This window comes from Nyctereutes procyonoides, unplaced genomic scaffold (genome assembly GCF_905146905.1).
Source record: "Nyctereutes procyonoides isolate TBG_1078 unplaced genomic scaffold, NYPRO_anot_genome, whole genome shotgun sequence".
NCBI lineage: Eukaryota > Metazoa > Chordata > Mammalia > Carnivora > Canidae > Nyctereutes > Nyctereutes procyonoides.
The window spans coordinates 40661202-40679711 of NW_026575043.1; the positions used below are offsets into that span (position 1 = coordinate 40661202).

Here is an 18510-nt window from a genome sequence, read left to right on the forward strand (position 1 = left end):
GGCACTCAAGAAGGAAGATGTCTCGTCCCCCTCCAGCCCCAAACCACTGTGGCTTGTGAGCCAATGGCTCTTGGGCTGAGCCTGGCCTGCAGGGGCTCCAAGGACCCAGCGGGCATACTCTCACTCTATCCCGGGCACAGCTCCCTGCAGATGGCGCAGACCCCCTTGCTCCCTGCTCACCCCAGGAAGGCTGAGGCTTCGGTTTGCATCATCCTTGGGCGTGGGGCTGACCTCGAAGAACGAATTCGAAGAAAATGGGAGGAGAAGCAAGCAGGCCATCGTACCCAGCACCCATTGGCTGCCCATGGAAAGTTTGGTTTTTGGGGTCATGTTCCCAGAAGGCCTGCCCTTCCCCCCCTCCCCACCCACCTCACGAGGTGTTGGCCAATCGCCCTGGCGGGCATAAAGTGGCTGCCAGCCCGCAGGGCTCCCAGCCAGGAGGTGTCACCCCCAGCAGGCGCCGGCTGGAGCTCGGGCACCCAGCATGCAGGCACAGCTTCTGTGGAGGACGCTGCCCAGTAAGTACTTCCTTCCTCTCCACCAGCACCCTCTTGCTGTGCCCATGGGTGCCAGCGGGGAGCAGGAACACCTTCTGTCCTTTGGGAGTTGGGAAGGCCAGGCACCAGAAGGATGCTGAGAAGAGGAGAGAGCCAGGAGGTCAGGCAAAGAGAGTGGTCCACTGAGAACACAGCATCTTCACAGGGTAGAGAAGGGATATCTCCAGAAACCTTCTAAGGGGAGGTGATAGAGAATCGACTATGGGAGCAAGAGAATAAGGGAAGGGGATAGATTGTGGGAGAAGCCAGGGAAGCAGGAGGAAGGGGAGTGATGTGCTGCGCAGAGAAGGAAGCTGCAGAAGCTGAGCAGGAAAGCAGCGTGATGCCTGGAGGGGCGATGAGACCTTCTTACCCTGATTCACGGGCTCTGGGATGGATAGACACAGTTGGCCAGGCCCGGGCTCTGGGATGGATAGACACAGTCGGCCAGGCCCGGGCTCTGGGATGGATAGACACAGTCGGCCAGGCCCGGGCTCTGGGATGGATAGACACAGTCGGCCAGGCCCGGGGACCCTGGAGCCCACACAATCACACAGCACACATAGCCACACCCACAGGGTGACATGCACACAGAGCCATGTGATGTCATTCAGAGCCCTCAATCTCACCAACCCAGGAACCCCCACATGCAGCCCGGGCCCCCACGGCGGACTGGACACAATGCTCGTTTGTGGCCAGTTTTTCGTCTCACCTCACGCAGACCTGGACCCCCACCCATGAAGACACCTTAGTCCCACCTGCAGGGAGAGCTCACATGCACCGCACCACACTGTCCCCAGCCAGCCCGGCAGCAGATACCCAGGGAGGCAGTGAGGAGTACCCTACGGTCGCGGTGCCTGGGTGCCCAGCCCCTCAGCTGTCCCCAGCCACTCTTCCCCAAGGGGCTGAACGGTTCTTAGGAAGGGAACATGGTGTCACTGCCTTCCGGGCCATTGCGCCACAGGCCCCTTCCGACCACATGGCTGCCGGTGCCTCCTGGGGGGTGGGTGTGGGGAGGCTGCTGAGCAGTAACTATGCCCCCACCACCCCACACAGCCTGGCTTACAGCATCCCTGGTGGGCCTGACAAAAGTGGCCACTAATGGGGAGAAGAGGAAGGTGCAAGAAGTCAAGGACAGTGCTAGCCTTGTGTGACCTGGGCAAGCCTTTCTCCTTCGGTGCCTTGATTTTCCTGTCAGTAGGATGGGGCTATGGTCTGAATAATCCCATACACCCTTTACTGACAGAATCCAGTTGTACAGGCAGCCTCCCTTGCTTGTACAGACATAGCTCTGGGCACCAGGCTGCCTCCAGGCTGAGCCCACCTGCATAGAGGGCCAGGGTCTGTGACAGGGGAGCCCAGGGTCTTGGCCCAGAGGTTTTGCAGAGAGCAGCCCCATGTGGGCTGCCCTGTGTTGGATCCTGAGGTCAGCAGGACTGGCAGGCATGGGAACTTCAGCCGAGCCCCACAGCCTCCTCTCAAGGGCCTGCTCAGTGAAGCACAGCCACTGTTTTGGATGCTGGGCAGTGACTCACTGAGGGGGTGGCAGCGGCCCCAGCAGGTGCAGCACTGCATATACAGAGCCCAGCCCCACCCTCGATGGCATGAGGCCTAAGACTATGGGCACAACCTTGGAGGCCCTCTTGGATATCCTCCCCTCTGAAAGCCACCCACCTCCCCAAATCCGGTGACACCGCCCCCCTTCTCTGCCCCAGGTCTGGTCCTTGGACTCCTGTTCCTGAGCATGCCAGCCATGGGCAGCTGTTCGGATAAGTATCCAGAGCTCCTTGGGCAGCTCCAGAAGCAGGCGGACTTCATGCAGCACACCAACACGCTCCTGGACCTTTATGTGAGCGCCTGGCCCCTGGTGCATCTGAGTCTCAGAGAACAGCAGGCCTAAGGCAGGAGTGAGCCCAGGGAGGATGAGGCCCAACTCCCATTCATCCAGCCCCCACTCCATATGGGGCAGGTGGGGAAACCAAGTCCCTGTGTTATTCTAGGGCCACATTGACCCCTCTGGGCCTAACTCTAAAACATCAAGGAGACATACAGCTTTCCCAGCTTGTTCTCAGCCTCAGATGTAGCAGTGAACAAAACAGAGTGCTGCCCTCCTGAGGCCCCCTGCTTACCTCCCTTCTTGCACTCCCCACACCAGTCACTCACTGCCTGTGCACTCACCCCAACTAGCCCCCAGCATCCTTCTGCCCCTGCCTGCAGTGACTGGGGAGTTCTCACGTCTCTCTGGCCTTAGTTTCTTGATTTGTACAATGGGAGGATTGGATGGGGTACACGAGGTCCAGTATTTCAAGGCAGACCAGAGTTGACTTGTCTGTGTGTGTGGTGGGGGCGCTAGCGCTCACCCCCTGATTCTCCTTTTCCTCCAGATCAGAAGCCAAGGCCTGGACAAGAATGGGCTGAAGGAGCACTGCCGGGAGCGCCCCGGGGCCTTCCCCAGCAAAGATGCCCTGCAGAGGCTCAGCAGGCAGGTGTTCCTGCGGACCCTCGACACCACGCTGGGCCACGTTCTGCTCAGACTGGCTGCCTTAGAGCAGGACATCCCCAAAGCCCAGGACTTGGAGATGCTGAGTGGGGTGAAGCTGAACATTCGCGGGTTCAAGAACAACATCCACTGCATGGCACAGCTCCTTCCAGGCTCCTCGGAGACGACTGAGCCCACTCCAACCAGCCCAGGGGCTTCTCCATCACCCACCCCCACCTTAGACACCTTTCAGCGCAGGCTGGAGGGCTGCAGGTTCCTGCATGGCTACCATCGCTTCATGCGCTCTGTGGGGCAGGTCTTCCGGGAGTGGGGGAAGAGTCTAAGTCGGAGCCGGAGGCACAGCCCCCACCAGGGCCTGCTGAAGGGAGCCCGCAGGATGCAGCTCTCTGGGAGGAACAAGAGACTCATGCCCAGGGTGCAGCTGGCCCCTGGTAGCCATAGGGGCGCCCCTGGAGGATAGAGGACCCACAGGTATTCTATAAGATGGTATCTGCCTCAGACCTCCAAACGTACCCACCCTGCTTCCCCACGTCTCAGAAGTGCACTTAAGGGGGTGGGAGCTAGGCAGGCCCTTTTACCTCCTCCAGGGTGGATTGGAAGGGTCGGGCCATTGAGCCCCTAGCCCTGAGTTCCCCAGTCTTGGTGGGGTGGCCAGGTCAGGCCACATGGGGCCAAATTTCCATTGATTCAGGGGTCTGATGACACAGGCTGACTCATGGCCAGACTGACTGCCCCCCCTGCCCTGCTCCCCAGAGGCCTGCCGGCCCTTCCCTCTCATGACTTGCAGGGCTGTTGCCCCCAGACTTCCTCCTTTCCATGGTGGCATGGTTCTGAGGGGGAGGTCAGGGCCTGAGCTGGCCTCTTACGCCTCATTGCCTGTCTCAGGCCAGACACCTGGACATCTGGGTGACCTCACTTTAGGCAGCTGTAACAGGGGCAGAGTGTCCTAGGAGGAGCACTGATCTGGGGCGTCTAAGAACAGGGCTCAGGTCTCAGCTCAACCCCTAACTTGCTGTGTGGTCTTAGGCAGGCCACTTTCCTCTCTGGACCTCAGTTTTCTCTTTGTGATTCAAGGGGGTCGGTGCAAAGCCTTCTAGGCTTGCCAGTAGCTGGGATTCTATGACATAGAGAGGGTATCAAATGCAGTGCAAATGGACATGGCCTGAAGACTTGAGTTCTCTATAGACCTACTACTACTGCCTGGAAGCCTGGGGTCTTGGGTCCCAGCTGCTGGCTGCTCCCCCTGGTGGTGCATCATGAAATTTTCTCACGCAGAAAGCCTGGTTCTCTGAAAGGGGGGCCCAAAAGCTGCTGGGCCAGTTCTTTGGAAGGATATGACTAATTTATCGATTTTTATCAGTTTTTATCATTTTTCATATTTATAAGGCTTATTTATGATGTGTATTTAATGTTAATATTGTGCCAACATATATTTAAAACTTGCCTGGTTTCTAAAGCCCTTGGATCTCTCTGCTGCCTTGTGGGAAAGGATTTGGGGGAATCTGGCCTCTTAAAGAGATGGGGACTCTGACTGTAAGGGTGTCTCAAACACAGGGCATTTATCACATCTGGATGTGACTCCCTTAAGATGCTAGGGGCCTGGGGTGTCAGGGTTTAGGAGTAAGTGGGAAGAGAGAAAAGAAACCTGGAGCTGTGGGCCCTGTGGGTAGGTGGCTGGGTCCGTGTGCTGATGTGTGTTCAGTGAGATAGACAAGATACTAACAGATCCTGCCTCAGAAGTGGCCTGTGACCTGCTGTGTGCTTGAACCTGCCTCCTGAGGGGCCTCAGGAGGTTGGGACTTCATCTGGCCACCAGAAAACTGGGCTCCCTCCTGATGCTCAGGGCCTCACCTTTTTTTTTTAATTCTGAAATTTCTTAATGCACAAAAAGAATATCCCAGAAACAGAACAGGTATTCACTTAATGATGAAGTACTATATAAAGGAGCCCCCTCCCCAATTCATAAGTGGGGACATAGTATAAACAGAGGTGAAGGAAGGTGACCACTTGAGGATTAAATGCAAACCCTAAAGTTGTACACACCATGACTTTGTATATATGCCGATAACCTGCTAAGGCAGTAGCTACAAAGGAAGAGCTAACAGAAGTGCACGAACTTGACCTGGATCAGTCCCTGGCCACCCCATCTCCTGGGACTGAAGGCCAAGATGGGAATAGGACTTAACATCATGGGTAGAGGAGAGCCTCATGGCGGGACTCTGCAATAGATATGATCCACTTTGCAAATGAGAAGAATGAGTCAGGGAGACTGAGCAACCTGCCCACGTCCTCAGAGCAAATTTGCCGGGAGTGCAGGCACATGTTGAATTCAAGGTCCTTTAGATGCCAGGGTAGGAGCATCTTCTGCTACCCTTTGGCCTCTGTAACTCGGCCAACAGTGTGATGAGTCCCTGAAGACACAGAGCTCCCAGGCTAGAGGGCAGACAGGCAACAGACGCACAGAAAAGCCGACAGGACATTGCAGTATGAGCTCGGCCAAACTAACGCAGTATGATGTAGCAGAGTGGGAGACTCAGACCACAGGGGTGGTCAGGGTGGCGTCTGGAAGAGGTGAAGCCTCTACATCCACTCTGGAACCAGAATGACGCACAGAAGGGGCAGGGTCTCCCTCCTGGTGGTGGGAACAGCTAGCTAGGGCAAAGCCTCCAAGCATTCAAGGATCAGTGTATAGTGAGTGGGGGGTGTCACTGATTTGCCAAAAAGGCCCAGAGAAGGAAGGTGTCTTACTCAAGATCCGAGAGGGAACGTCGGTGCAATGCTCCAGGCCCTGACTCCCAACCAGTGGTCTTCCTGGGCAGTGTCCAGCATATTCCAGGTCAGGTACCTAGTAAGAGCTTCCCGCTGTCCCCCACTGGGCCCTCCCTTGCTCTTGAGGCTCCTGCCACACAGGCTACCTTTTGGCTCCCGATATGCCCCGGGCTCACTCCACCACGAGGCCTCTGCCTATGCTGTTCCTTCTGTCTGGAACACTGTTCCTTGTCACCACCATCAGCACATCCTCAGCTATCCTTCCCTATCACCCATGGTTTGGGTCCAGCAACTTGCTTATTTTGTTCTCTTAAACCTGTCTTATTGGGGGGGGTGCCTTCACCTGCTGGGGTTTACCCTCTGGCTCCCCTGCTGGCCTGGAACTGCTGAGCATGGAGATGGCATCTGCCTCCCTCTGCTCCATCCCAGCGCCCGCACCCTGTAGGAGCTCAGTGAGGAGTGGGGCAGGTGGGGCCCTGGAGGGGTCAGAGAGCTGAGCCGCACACCAGGGAGGCCAGCCTGCATGGTGCCACTGCCAGCAAGGGGCCGGCCTCTCTCTGCCCTGCCCTGGCACGGGGGTGGGGGGCTTTCCTCAGGCTGAGCTGCTGGGAAGCTGTGGGTGGAAGTGGCAGACACCGAAAGCCAGGCACACTCAGGTTCTCGGAGCGGAAGGGGGTTGGTGCTGTGGCAGGCGTGCAGTTGCCCACGGAGTGAGCAAAGGTTGGTCTATGGAGGAGTAGCTGGGAGCCCAGGGTGACTGTCCCCCCTCCCCCCACCTGGGCCCCTTGCCAGCCCCCTTACTCTGTGGATAAGCCCCAGGAGAGGTGTCTGGCTTTGAGCTGGAGCAGTAGCCACCCTGTAGGAGGCAGATCAAGGGGCTCCAGAATCTGGGGAGGGAGTCTCAGGGGCCCCGTCTCTGAGCACTTGTCACCTCCACACTGTGTCCTGATGAGACCACAGCTGCAGGTGCCCTCAAGCTGCCACCTCCAGCCTGGTGCTCTCCCAAGCCCACAGACCCAATTGCTAGGAACATCTGCTGAGAGTCCTGTGGATTCCTCAAGGCCAAGCTCACACACCTGATTTCTGCTTCCCATTTGACCCCACAGAAGTTCCAGAAGCCCAGTCCTCATCTCCTCTCTCAGCCTCTCCTCTCTCCATTGATCATAATGTCTCGTGGTTTCTCCCACATCCTGTCTCTGGCACATGCCTTCTTCTCTCCCGGCAGCCAGCCAGGTCCTGGCTCCCTGGACACGGTAAAAAAAATCTCCCTGCTACCGTATCTTCTGCTCCCAAGCCTTCAGGGACTGCCTTCTGTCCTACTGCTGTGGCACCGATTCCGAACCCTTCATCACACGTAACATGCCAGGCCCCTGCTCTCATGCCCGGCCAGCTTTGCCAGCGTGTGTCTGAGTTCGATCCATGCTCTGCTGGCCCCCAACCCATGTAAGCATCCTGACCTCCCCAAAGTCTGCATTTCCCTGTACCCAGCCTCCTACCCTCCCTCCCTGAGCCCTAGTTCAAATGCCTCCTACTCTTTGATTCTGCCTTCCAGAAGGGCTTCTTGGGCTTCCCTGGGGCTTGCAGGTGGCTGCCTGCAGGCCATCATTTCTGGGATCTGCATCTAGAATCGCAGTAAGCTTTCTCTGATCATCCACGGGAGACTAGGGTTCCCACAACCATCTGCTGTGACAGGCAGCAGAGTGGGGCTCAAATAATACTTTAGTGCCACAGAGGGAGCTGATCCTCTACAAGGCGTGTTTTCCCTGGGGTGCTCCGCTAGAGCAGGCGGAGGTGTATGCTTCTTCCCAGTGGTTGCATGAAGGGACCAAGTGGCCACAGGCCATGGGGGAGCTGGGACAGGCTCAGGAAGATAAAGGGGTCCTGGCCTTGCTACAGGCACCGACTCAAAGCCAGCTTTTCTTGTTCTTTTTCAGTTTTTCAGGGTGCCAGTCAGTCCCTCAGCCAACTGCGTATAACACAAAAGGCTGGTAAGTTCCCCGGGACAGGGGGCCCAGAGGGCAGGAAAGCTGCTGGGGAAAAGGGAGCATGGGGTGCCTGGCACTTACTATCCATCGCAAAACAAACTCAGGACTTGGCAATGGCAGAGTTGGGTCTTTGGCCTCCGTGACCTTTACTGTCCACCACCATCAACATGATTCTTTTCCCTCCTTCTCGAGGGATGAGAAAGATACTTGAGAGTCAAGCAAAATGAGTTCAAACTCCAGCCACTCTGCCATTAAACCTGTGCAACCTCCTGGGTTGAGCCTCAGTTTTCCCCTCTATACAGTGGGCTAACTTGGCCCGCCTCCCTGGCTGTAAGATTTCCCAGGAGACAACACACACACACACACACACACACACACACACACACACACACACAAGCACGCATGCAGGCAAGCACGCACCGTGTTGTTTCAGCGTTACCATAAGCCGTCACTGAGCAGGTGCATAAGCAGAGTTTTTTTTACTTTCTCTCATTGTCTCTTCCTTATTGGTTTTCCTCCGGGAAACTTTTCTCTCCGTGTCCGTGTCCTCCTGCCTCCCACCCTTCACACCAAGCCCAGGACCCAGAGTGCACACAGAACCCCTTCTCCACGCGGAGACAAGGCTCACAGTCCACGGCCAGCACTGAGGAGGCCTTCCGCTAGGCCAGCCCTACTCCCTGTTTCCTGGGGCGGCCCCAAGGGCTGGGCTCTGCTCCCTGGCTCGGGGAGGGGCGAAGGTCTTCCCGGGAGGTGGGTTGGGCAGGTGGGGCCCTGGAGCCTGTGGAGGAGGGCCAACCAGATGGGCCATCCCAACCCGGATGATCCGGGGCTCCGAGGTGGGTGCTGGGGCAGCGTGGGGTGGCTCGGAGGGGGGCGCTGGGTCCAGGGTGGCGGCTGCAGCCCTGTGACTCTTCTGGGGACGGGGACAAGGGGCATGGCCCTGGTGCACACGGCTTGTGGCAGGTCTGAGTCAAAACACCTAAGGCCGACCCCGGCCAGTCATGTGGAGGGCTGCTCAGTCATCGCCTTATGCTGGCCTGGGTCACCCAGGCAGGCTGGGTGCGGCCCAGTCAGTTGTGACTCAGGTCCCAGCGGCATTGCCACGCAGCGCTGGGTAGGGGTGCTGGGCTCAGGGTCGCCCCCTCCCCACCCCCCAGCCTCACTTTACCCCTCGGCCACCCTGAAGACCCTGCCCCACCTGTCAGGCACAGTCTGGCCAGGAGTCTGGGGTTCTCTGCCTCTGTTGCACCCAGCCCTTCAGCCAGGGGGTGGAGTGGAAGTGGGGGGAGCCTCAGGGCCACCCAGCACTTGACGGGAAGTCAAGTGGGGGGCAGTGTGAGGAGCTGTCTCCAGAGAAGATTCAGCAGGAGAGGGAAGCAGAGGGGGCCTGGCCCTGAACTTGATGGTGTCCCACTGAAGATCTGGAAAACACCTGCGAGACTCCAGAGGGTCCTGCACGGGCACAGACCACGGTAGGCCTCCCTGACCGGGCAGGGCTGGGGGGTAGCTGCTAGCCTCCGAATTCATCCTCAGCACCAGCAAATCCTCCAGTGTCTGGGGGGTACCTGGTGGCCCACACGGTTCTCCAAGCCTCAGTCTTCTCAGCTGTGTAACGGGCATGGTAAGGCATTTCCTGCCCATCTCACCAAGAACATTGAGGTAAAGTGGACAAACCAGATGCGAAAGTGTCATGGGTCACTAAGGGGTTAAAGGTCATGGAAGAGCAGAGGAGACAGCACCAGATGGAGAGGCCAGAATCCTGGCATTGCATGAGCCCAGAAGGGGTCACCTCTTGTGGGAAAGGGTCTTGATTCCTGGATTCCCAGGGAACCCTCAAATTCCCTTTACCCCAGAGTTGTAGAGGGTCCTGAGCCTGGGGCAGCCTAGCTTTTCCTCGGATGGAGATGCGGCAGGCAGAGGGTCCCTGTCCCTCCAGAAGGGGCTGTGGTGGGTCATGGGGCATGGGGTGGCCCCTGCCCGCCTCTGCGTTGGGGAGAAAGGCAGGGGTGTTTACCAAAGTGAAGTCCCTTGTGGGAGGCTCTGGGGTGTGTGGTCAGTCAAAGGTCATGGCCCCCTACACTTTTGACCTTGGGCCATCAAAGGACTCGACCGCTCTGCTTTGTCCACTCTGTAAGATGGGTCTAACTGTGAAAGTACCAGTTCCCAAAGCCATGGTGAAGAAAAAGGAAAAACATAACTGAAGTCTATGCAGAGCTTGGCACCGCAGGAGAGGGCACCTTGGCACAAATAACCGGAGAAGGGCCTGGACCCCAGTCTTGCCATCAGCAGTTCCTGACCGCGGAGAAGCTTCCGGGACGGCGGGGACATTGTACCCAGGGCCTGTCCTAGGTGGGAACTAGGTCGTCCTGGGACGTGAGGTGGGCGGGGAGGGGCGGTGGTCTCCCCACCTCCTCCTTCCAGATCTCCCGCTGGATCGAGGCCCGCCGCCCCACCCCAGCCCCCTGAGGGTGGCCCTTGGCGCCCCCTTGCGGCCGGTGCTCCCCTTCACTATCCCCTCCCGGCGCAGGAGGGGCAGGACCAGGCCGAGGCCCTCCAGGACCCTCCGCGGCTCTCCTTCCGCGGCCTGGGCCCGCGGCCTCTGCTCAACCTCCGTTGCGAGCCTCGGGCATCCCCGCCCACTTCCTCAGTCCCCAAATCCCGCCCGGCCCGGCCCCGGGGGAGGCACCGCGCAGCCACCGGCCCGGGCTCGCTGGTGCCGCGGCTGCGGCGCTGGGCGGTGGGGGGCGCTGCAGCCCGCGCCTTGGGGCCTAAGCAGCGGGGCGCCGGGCGGCCGGGCCGAGCCCTCAACCCTGCCGGTCCCTCCTCTATCTTCCACAAGACCCCAAAGTCCCCGCCTTCAAAAGCCTTTTCTAGATCCTTGGAGACCGATGGCCTTCTCTAGACCTGTTTTGCAGCTGGGGAAGCCGAGACTCCAAGAAGCTTCCTTCTGGAATTCTCACAACTAACGGGAACCAAAAATCAGGGTTCTTGACTCCCTGCCTGGGAGTCCAAGGGAGGCAAGCAGCCCGCGGGTCGTTGGGGAATGTGTCGCTGATGTGCTTGTGTCCTGTGGCCTTGGAAAAGTGACTTCCCTTCTCTGGGTCACACCTGTGAAATTTTAACAGTGAGGTTAATATCAGCCGGGCACACCTTCCAGAGGGTGTTGCTACCCTCATGGGTTGATGACATGGAGTCCCATGCTGTAGACATGTGAGCGAGGAGGCCCCCTGTGTGGGGGCCACAGTTCATAAGTGTCGGACCTACACCCCGCTCTGTGTGGTCTGGCTGATTGCTGAGCCCACCTAGTTCCCCTCCACCTGCCAATCTCATCTTCCCAACACGTGCCCTTTACAAGTGGGGACACTGAGGCCAGGAGAGGCCATGATGGTCTCTGTAAGTTCCCTTCTCCTTCGCAGTCCTCTTGGGAGGTAAGTGGGCTCTCAGGAGGGAGTCTAAGGATGGGGAACTGTGGGCCACCATCCGCCTGCTGTAAAGGTCCCCTGCTGGCCACCCATTGGCCAGAGTGGATGTGGGAGCTCCTGGCTGCTGAGGGGCTGGCAGGGATACTGGCCCTGCAGATAGCCCACTGTGATGCCGGCGCTGGCCCAGTCCCACCCAGAAAGGGAGGAAGCGGAAACGGGGTCCAGGGGTGGGGCGGGGGTGGAAAGGGCCCCGCTGGGCAGGAGATCAGAGCAGGATTGTGTCATGGAGTCCTGTGGCTGATAAGCGGCTGAGTGGCCAGCCCAAGCAGGAGGGGCTCCCTGGGGAAGACTCATCCTGGGGACCCCCATGTCCCCTGTTGCCAGTGAGCCCTGCCCATCCTGGTATCTGTTATAGGGAAGCCCTGGGGGTGTGGGGGGCGTGGGGTAGAGAACTGGCTCCATCACACCCTGTGTGACATCAGGCAAACATTCAGCCCTCTGAGCCTCAGTTTCCATGTCTGCGAAACAGGATTAAAATGCCTCCCTTGGAGGTGGGGGCTAGGACTGGAGATAATAGGCTCAGGGAAGTGCTTTGTAATGGTTTGCTTTTGAGGACGTGGGTAGGGGAGAGGCCCATGATGGCCTTTGGGGTTTGCAGTGTGCCAGCCATGTGCCCCAGAAAGGGCAGGAAGCAGGGCTGGAGCGGCCCAAAGGTGCAGGGTTTGTGGGAGACCAACAGCGTATCCAGGTTGCCCGAGGGAGATGGGAGGAGGCCTAGCCTTCTTGTCCCTGCTCCACATGAGCTGTTCCCCTACCTGGTCCTGTTCCCCCCCACCCCAGACTTCAGGGAGCTCCTCCTTTCTTCTCTTTCCAGGGAAGAGAACTGTCCAACCCTAACTAGGCCTCATTCCCTCCCCCCTCCCCCCACACTGGGAGGGGGCCACTCTATACTCTCCCCATCTTATCACCTCCCACCCACCGTCCTCACAACATTTCCTCAGTCCCTGTAGGCGCTGAGGGACAGTTTGGAGAGAGGGCCCGATTGCCTCCCTGACATCATCTCTGGGGTCGGGTTGGGGTGGCTCCAGTGAGCCTGACTCTGGAGGGAGGCTGGGCCCCACCTCTGGCCGGCCAGTTTCAGGCTGAGTGGGTCCACGGGGCTGCTTCCTGTTCTGTTTATTGCCTCTGAGTTCAGGAAATCATTGAGTGAAACATCCTCCCCCACCCCCACCCCCCACCCCGCGATTATTTAATAGGAGCCGAGCTGTGGTCTCTCTCTTTTGGAAAATCCAGTGGGAGAAGGAAGCTGTCAGTTCAGCTCTGACATCAGCTTTGTCCCTGCGCCAAGAATCAGGGTGGCCAGGGCGGGGGGCAGGGGGGGGGCCTGGGGCGGGGTGGGGAGGAAACCAGCTGCTGGTGGCCCCCGTGACGTGAGGCTGCCACACGGTTCCCAGGGGTGGGAGCTGGAGGGTGAGGGGCAGGGATGTTGGAGACACACTTGGGACACACACGCACGCACGCACGCATGCAGGGTCATGCCTCTCCACTTGTGCCCACCGACCCCTTGCCATGTGGACTCATACAGACGCAAGGTCAGACACATGCTTGTACAGGATTCATGCATATGGTCACTCACACATCCACACAATCACAAAGAGAGCTCACAGTCAGCTAGAGATGTGCATGCATCAGCTCTCTCCCACAAGCAAACAGACCAGCACAGACACACATGTGCACCCTCGTAGGATCAGACGCAGCCCGACACAGACGTGCAAATACCCAGAGACCTTCATGTGTCAATGCTCATTCAGACCCAGACAGACAAACAGACAGACCCATGGCGTGGCCGGCAGGCGCTCCCAGACACGGACTCAGTCTATGGGTTGCAGGCTACCCTGGAAGAGGGGCTGTGGCCACTTCTTCCTCCCACTGCCCCGCCCTCGCCCTCGGTGAGGATGAAGGGTTCCCAGTGGAGGAGTGAGGAAAGGCTCCTGATGATCCCCGCCCCACCCAGGTGGGGCAGGGAGGGTGGGGAGCTGAGGGTCTGAGGCTGTGGGAGGGAGTGGAGAATGGGAGGCTGGGACCCGGGAGGGCCTTTGTCCCACGCAGGGTGATGACAGGCCTCCACCCCACACCAGGAGCGCCCGCCCTGCCCCGCCTGCAGCACCTCCTGCCCATTCCTGAGCTGGAAAGGATGGCGGGTGACACAGGAGTCATGAGTCCCATGCTGTCAACTGCTGAATGACCTTGGGCAAGTCACTCCTCAGCCCCTCAGGGCCTGGCTTTCATCATCGATACCAGTGGCTTGCAAACGTTTTTGACCACGACCCACAGTTAGAAACACACTGCACCTTGCAACCAGAGGATGATGCACGCGCTGACACATATAGACAACGGAAAAAAAAGTTTGTGAAGCAGCACTCCGGGCGATGCCCAGTGATTTTGCTATTCCATTTCCTTTTTGAAAGTGCTGGCAGCAACGCTCTAAATTGAATCCATGAGCTGCTAAGAGGCCGGCCTCTGAAACCTGTAAGTGTGAAAGTATCGCTCTGCACATCCGCCTGCTATAGTCTCGGGCTAGTTGGAGACTCGGGGAGAGCCGAGAGGAGGCCAGAGAGCTTACTGACACTGCTGCTGGATGAAGGGGGAGAGAGGAGAGCCATCTAGTCTAGAGATGGAGATGCTGAGGCCAGAGCCCGCAGTGGAAGCGGGTCACGCGACAACATGGGCCGTGGAGGCAGGCTCCTGCCCCTGCCGAGGATGTAATCAGGGCTCTGTGGGCTGCTGCTTCCTTTGCAATTTCTATCAGAATTGAAGAAAAAAATGCAGTCACTCTGATTCACCTCCAGGGGGGTGATTCCTGACGCAGAACCGGGCGGGAAATGTTCGGGTGATGATGGGGGCAGTTGGCAGCAGGCCAGGATGGCTTCTGGCCCATGCTTGGCCCTGAGGGGTGTAGCTGGTCCCTGCCAGAGATTTGATGGGGTGAGGGTGAGAAAGAGCAGACTCTATGCCCGGAGCCTGGGCCTCAAGAGCCTCCAATACATATGGGCTCTCCAGGATCCTGCGGTGGGAAGTATTACTTAGGCCCCCTCGAAGGTTCTGAAAGGCTGCCTGTTTCCCCAGGACCCATGCTATGCTCTGTGAACTGAGAGGACCACGAGCGCTCCCTGGCCTAACTCTCAGACCCAGGCCCCTAGCTCAAGCTGGGGTTTGAGCCCCTTCCTGTGACCACTCGGAGTCTGGTTAGAATGACTGTCATGTGTTAGGCACTTTGCGTTTCCCACGGAACATCCTCATGACAACACCACAGTGTTCCCCACTTCCAGAGGGGAAATCAAGGCTCAGAGAGAGGAAGCCAGTTGCCCCAGGCCACATGGTTGGTAAGTGGTGTGGGCAGGATTTGAACCCAGGTTCTCCTGGCTCTAAGCCACACCCTTACCCACAGGCTCTACCACCAGCCTAGCCCTGGCTGGCCCACAGCTGACTTTCGACATGGCGCCATGGGCCACAGGGAAGTCCACGATGGTTTCGTGGTGCCGCGGGGTGCAGGCTGGGCCACGGGTGTAGCTGCACCTTCATTGCTCAAGTGTTGAATAATGAGGTGCTTTTGCCTTTCGGACAGGACAGCCAACTGCCAGGGTTGTGCCAGGAATTCCTGAGCTGCTTCTGTCAACTCTGGCTGCCCGCCGCCCACCCCCCCCAGCCCTCATCCTGGCCCACAGCCTCTGACCCCTGACTTCCTCCCACCTGACTCCCCTGTGCTCATTTCCCAGGTGGGCACATCAAGGCAAGGGGCTGGGCATGAGCTGGTGGCTAAGAGCAGCTGCTGCTTGGGTTTTCAGAGAACTGAGATCTCAGCTGGGCACAGGGGAGGGGATGGTGAAGGAAGGAGGGGGCCGGTCTGGGCAGTGGGGGTTGCCCAGAGTACTCTGTTTCTGGGTCACTGGTCTTGGGGAATTCCCCGATGCCCAGAGAGCTGCTTACCTGGTGAGTAACTGCTACTGGCTGCCCACACAGGATGCCTGACTGCGAGGGTACCTCCCCGCCACCCCCCTGCCGATGGCCACTGCCACACTGCCCTCTCCCCTGAGTGCCCCTGAGGCCCAGGAAAGAGACAGACAGGCAGGGGGCTGTCTCCCGCCCCCACGTCCCCCCACCCCGGGCTCCGCAGGGGGCGGCTGGTGATTCAAGCCCCTCTGAGCTGAGCTATGTCTCCTTCCTTCTCAGATGGGGCCTGGGGGTGAATCAGTTCCTGGGGGCGGTGAGCCCGGGTCAGCTGCTGTCCTCAGCTCAGGCTTGGGGGGGCTGGTCAGGGGCCAGGATGGGACATGGGGAGACTGAGTACTGCCACGCCATCCCCCCGTATGACCTGCCTTATCTTTCTGGGGTGCCCCTGAAGCTGGAACCCATCAGGATGTCCTGCCTCCGTTAGCCATCAGGGAAGGATGCACATGTTCCTCTCAGCTTTCCCTCCTCAGCCCTGGAGTGGGCGCAATTTCCTCATTTGTAAAATGGGGACAGAAACCCCTACTTCACGGGTGTGGTGAGGATCTTCACCTGGTAAGAATACATGCTGACAGGTATAGAGGGCTTGTGGGGTGCTCAGAACCACTCTGAGCCCCGACACCTCACAGCAAACCACAGCATAAGTGCCATCATTCCCATTTTATAGATGGAGAAACTGAGGCCAGGAGGTGTTCACTTCCCCAAAGTCACCCAGCTCATAACTGGCAAAACCAAACCTCCAACCTAGCTCTCACTGAGGCCAAAGTCCATGCTTTAAACCACGCAACTCCACACCGTCTCTCTATGAGAAGTTTGGCACGGGCGGCTTTTGGAAATTGTGAAATGCTTTTAAAAAATACTTAGCATCTGCTCTGGTGTAACCCTGAGCCAGGTGCTGTCAGGAGTACAAATGAGTATCAGACCCCATCCAAACCCTCGAAGAGTGAGGAAGAAGACTTGTCTCCACTTGAAAGGAGAGCAGGCAGGACCAGGCAGACTCAAGCTGGTCGGGGCTGTGGCCGGGGAGGCTTCCTGGAAGAAGCGGCCTATGTGTTCCTCCTCACCTTTGCTCCTCCCAGAGCTGGAGGTGCTTCTGGCATCGCCGTGGCCTACAAGCCAGAGCTCTGGGTTCCAGCCCCCACCCGATTGCCTCTGCATAGCCCTGGGAAAGTGACTTTGCTGCTCCAAGCCTCAGTTTACCCATCTGAAAGATAAGATGCCCATGACCTTCTAGGAGAGGCTTATGAATGGCAGGGGAGAATCAGCAGGAAAGGAGGACCGGGTGGCCACATGTAGCAAAGCGACTTGGACCAAAAGAGCCCCGAGGGCCCCTGGGAAGGCGGACACATGGGCTTATTTCCTGGAGAGGGGAGATGAGCAAGTGGCTGGCACAGCCACCTGGAGACGGCACCCGGGGGCCCTGACCCAGGAGTGCCCTGCCGAGGCGAAGGGCCCCATGTGGACCCTAACTGTCCCCCTCACCCTCCGGCTGGTCAAATCCCCAGCAGGCCCAGTGTGCAGGAGCAGGACAGGCCGGGGATGAAGTCACAGCTGGAAGGGGCCGAGCTGGGGCTGCCACTCCAGGGTGGGGCCTGGGGTCATGACCCTGGGAGCATGCAGCCAAGAAGGGAGGATGCCTTCCGTGAGGAAGCCTAGGGGAAAACACAAACACACAAACACACACACACACACACACACACACACACACACAGCATAGAGAGGGAGGGAAGAAAACAAACTCCGGGAGACCAAAGCTGGCCTGGAGCGCGGTCTGGGCGGCTGATTCCTGGGGACCAAGGCCACGTTGCAGGCAGCTCCTGGCCTGGCGGCTCCAAGACCCTGCCCGAGCTTCCCCCCAGAGGCCAGGTGCAGAGGGTGCCTGGACATGGACAGGAAAGGGAGGCCGGGCCTAGAGTGCCGAGGGGCCCACAGCTCTTGGGGAGCACGGACCAAATCAGGTACCGTGAGAGGGGAAACTGAGGCCTGGGGGGCCAGTCGGGGAGGGAGTTAAGTGTCTTCTATACTCTGCCCCTACTTCCTGTTTCCTGTGGGGGTGGGTCTGAGATTCCATGGCGACTGGGGGTAGATTGTAGGGCTGGCATGGGATCTAGGGAGCCAGAAGGCAGTATGAGGACCTGGAGGTCCACTCAGAAGGGACGTAGGGGAGGGACGGAGGCAGGACAGTGGTGGGACAGCGTGGCAGCTTCCAGGAGAATCAGGGCACGTAGTGAGAGTCTCAGGTGGGGGAACGAAGGGATCCACAGATGGGGCCACAGTGGGGTCTAGGTCAGATGGACTTTCGGTCCACTTCAGAAGCACCAGGCTGAGTCAGGTGACACGGGTCTAGGAGATGTGGCGGTAAGACTGGAGGCTGACCTGGCATTCATGTTCACGTGCTCTGTGTTCATCAGGCTCTCATGCAGGAGAGTAGAGGAGTTGTAGGGGGGTGGGGGTTGGATTTTTTGTGAAGGGAGGGAGGTGAGCTGGGATGTTTGGGGCCATGGGGTCTTCTGAGCCAGGCTGGGGTAGGTGGGCCTCCAGAGGATGTAGGCTGACCCCATAGTACGCGTATGGGAGGGGCAAGTGCCAGGTGGGGTCTTCTATGGCCCTCCAAGGAAGAGACAAGGTGTGAGGGGGGCAGGAAGGGAGGAGGAAGGAGAGCCGCTGTGACTCTACCAGCCTCCTCCCTGCCGGGAAGTGCCAGCTGGGATGGGCACTTTTATCACCCCACATCCCAGGTCCTGCTGGGAGAGCTTGGGGGAAGTGAGCCTGCACAGGGCAGAGTGTGTGGGGGGAGCAGGCATGAGGGCTCGTCCTGGCACGATGAGGGAGGAACGCGTGGCTGGGCAGGTCCTGGATGTGGTAAGAGGAGGAGCTGGGAGCGTGCATGGAGGATGGGTAAGGGGTGAGCAGGGGCCAGAGAAAGGCTGTGTCTCCCTGGCCTTGGAAAGCCAACTCTCCCGCCTTGTTTTCTGGTTAGGGTCAGGCTGGAGGGCTGGGGTGGGATCCCCAGGGGAATGAGACATCTCCTGGGACAGAGGGTGCCCCTGGAAACTTGGGGGACAGTGTGGTGCCAGTTATGTATCCTCTGGCCAGTGCTCGCTCACATCATTATTGAGAAGTGTTTTTTTTGGGGGGGGGAGGAGTCCCACGCTCATTTTGCCCTGGTCCCCACCATTCCTTCCTGCCTCTCCTCATGCATTCACAAATCTAACTGGCCAGGATAGACACCAGAATTTGTGACCCTGACTTACAGACTCTAGAAACACCTTTTGAGGGTCACCATTATG

At 58.6% G+C, this 18510-nt stretch overlaps 1 protein-coding gene across 2 annotated transcripts; it reads left to right on the forward strand.

Annotated features, from left to right (window-relative positions):
- Window positions 1-443: 443 nt before the first annotated feature.
- On the forward strand, window positions 444-7759 carry OSM (oncostatin M). 2 transcript variants are annotated; one of them, XM_055323038.1, is made up of 4 exons: window positions 444-518; window positions 2252-2385; window positions 2921-3507; window positions 7740-7759. In XM_055323038.1, exons 1-3 carry the CDS (start codon window positions 485-487, stop codon window positions 3494-3496), a joined length of 744 nt encoding a protein of 247 aa, XP_055179013.1. In that variant the 5' UTR covers window positions 444-484; the 3' UTR covers window positions 3497-3507; window positions 7740-7759. The 2 variants fall into 2 exon arrangements, with proteins under 2 accessions (XP_055179013.1, XP_055179012.1); XM_055323037.1 differs by lacking the exon at window positions 7740-7759 and having other exon boundaries at window positions 2921-4453.
- The last annotated feature ends 10751 nt before the right edge of the window (window positions 7760-18510 follow it).

What these genes read in the sequence shown, in the direction of transcription:
- OSM (XM_055323038.1), top strand. Translation starts at nt 485, where the DNA reads ATGCAGGCACAGCTTCTGTGGAGGACGCTGCCCA. An exon ending in TCTGTGGAGGACGCTGCCCA is followed by an intron (nt 519 to 2,251) that starts GTAAGTACTTCC and finishes TCTCTGCCCCAG; the next exon opens with GTCTGGTCCTTGGACTCCTG. An exon ending in ACACGCTCCTGGACCTTTAT is followed by an intron (nt 2,386 to 2,920) that starts GTGAGCGCCTGG and finishes CTTTTCCTCCAG; the next exon opens with ATCAGAAGCCAAGGCCTGGA.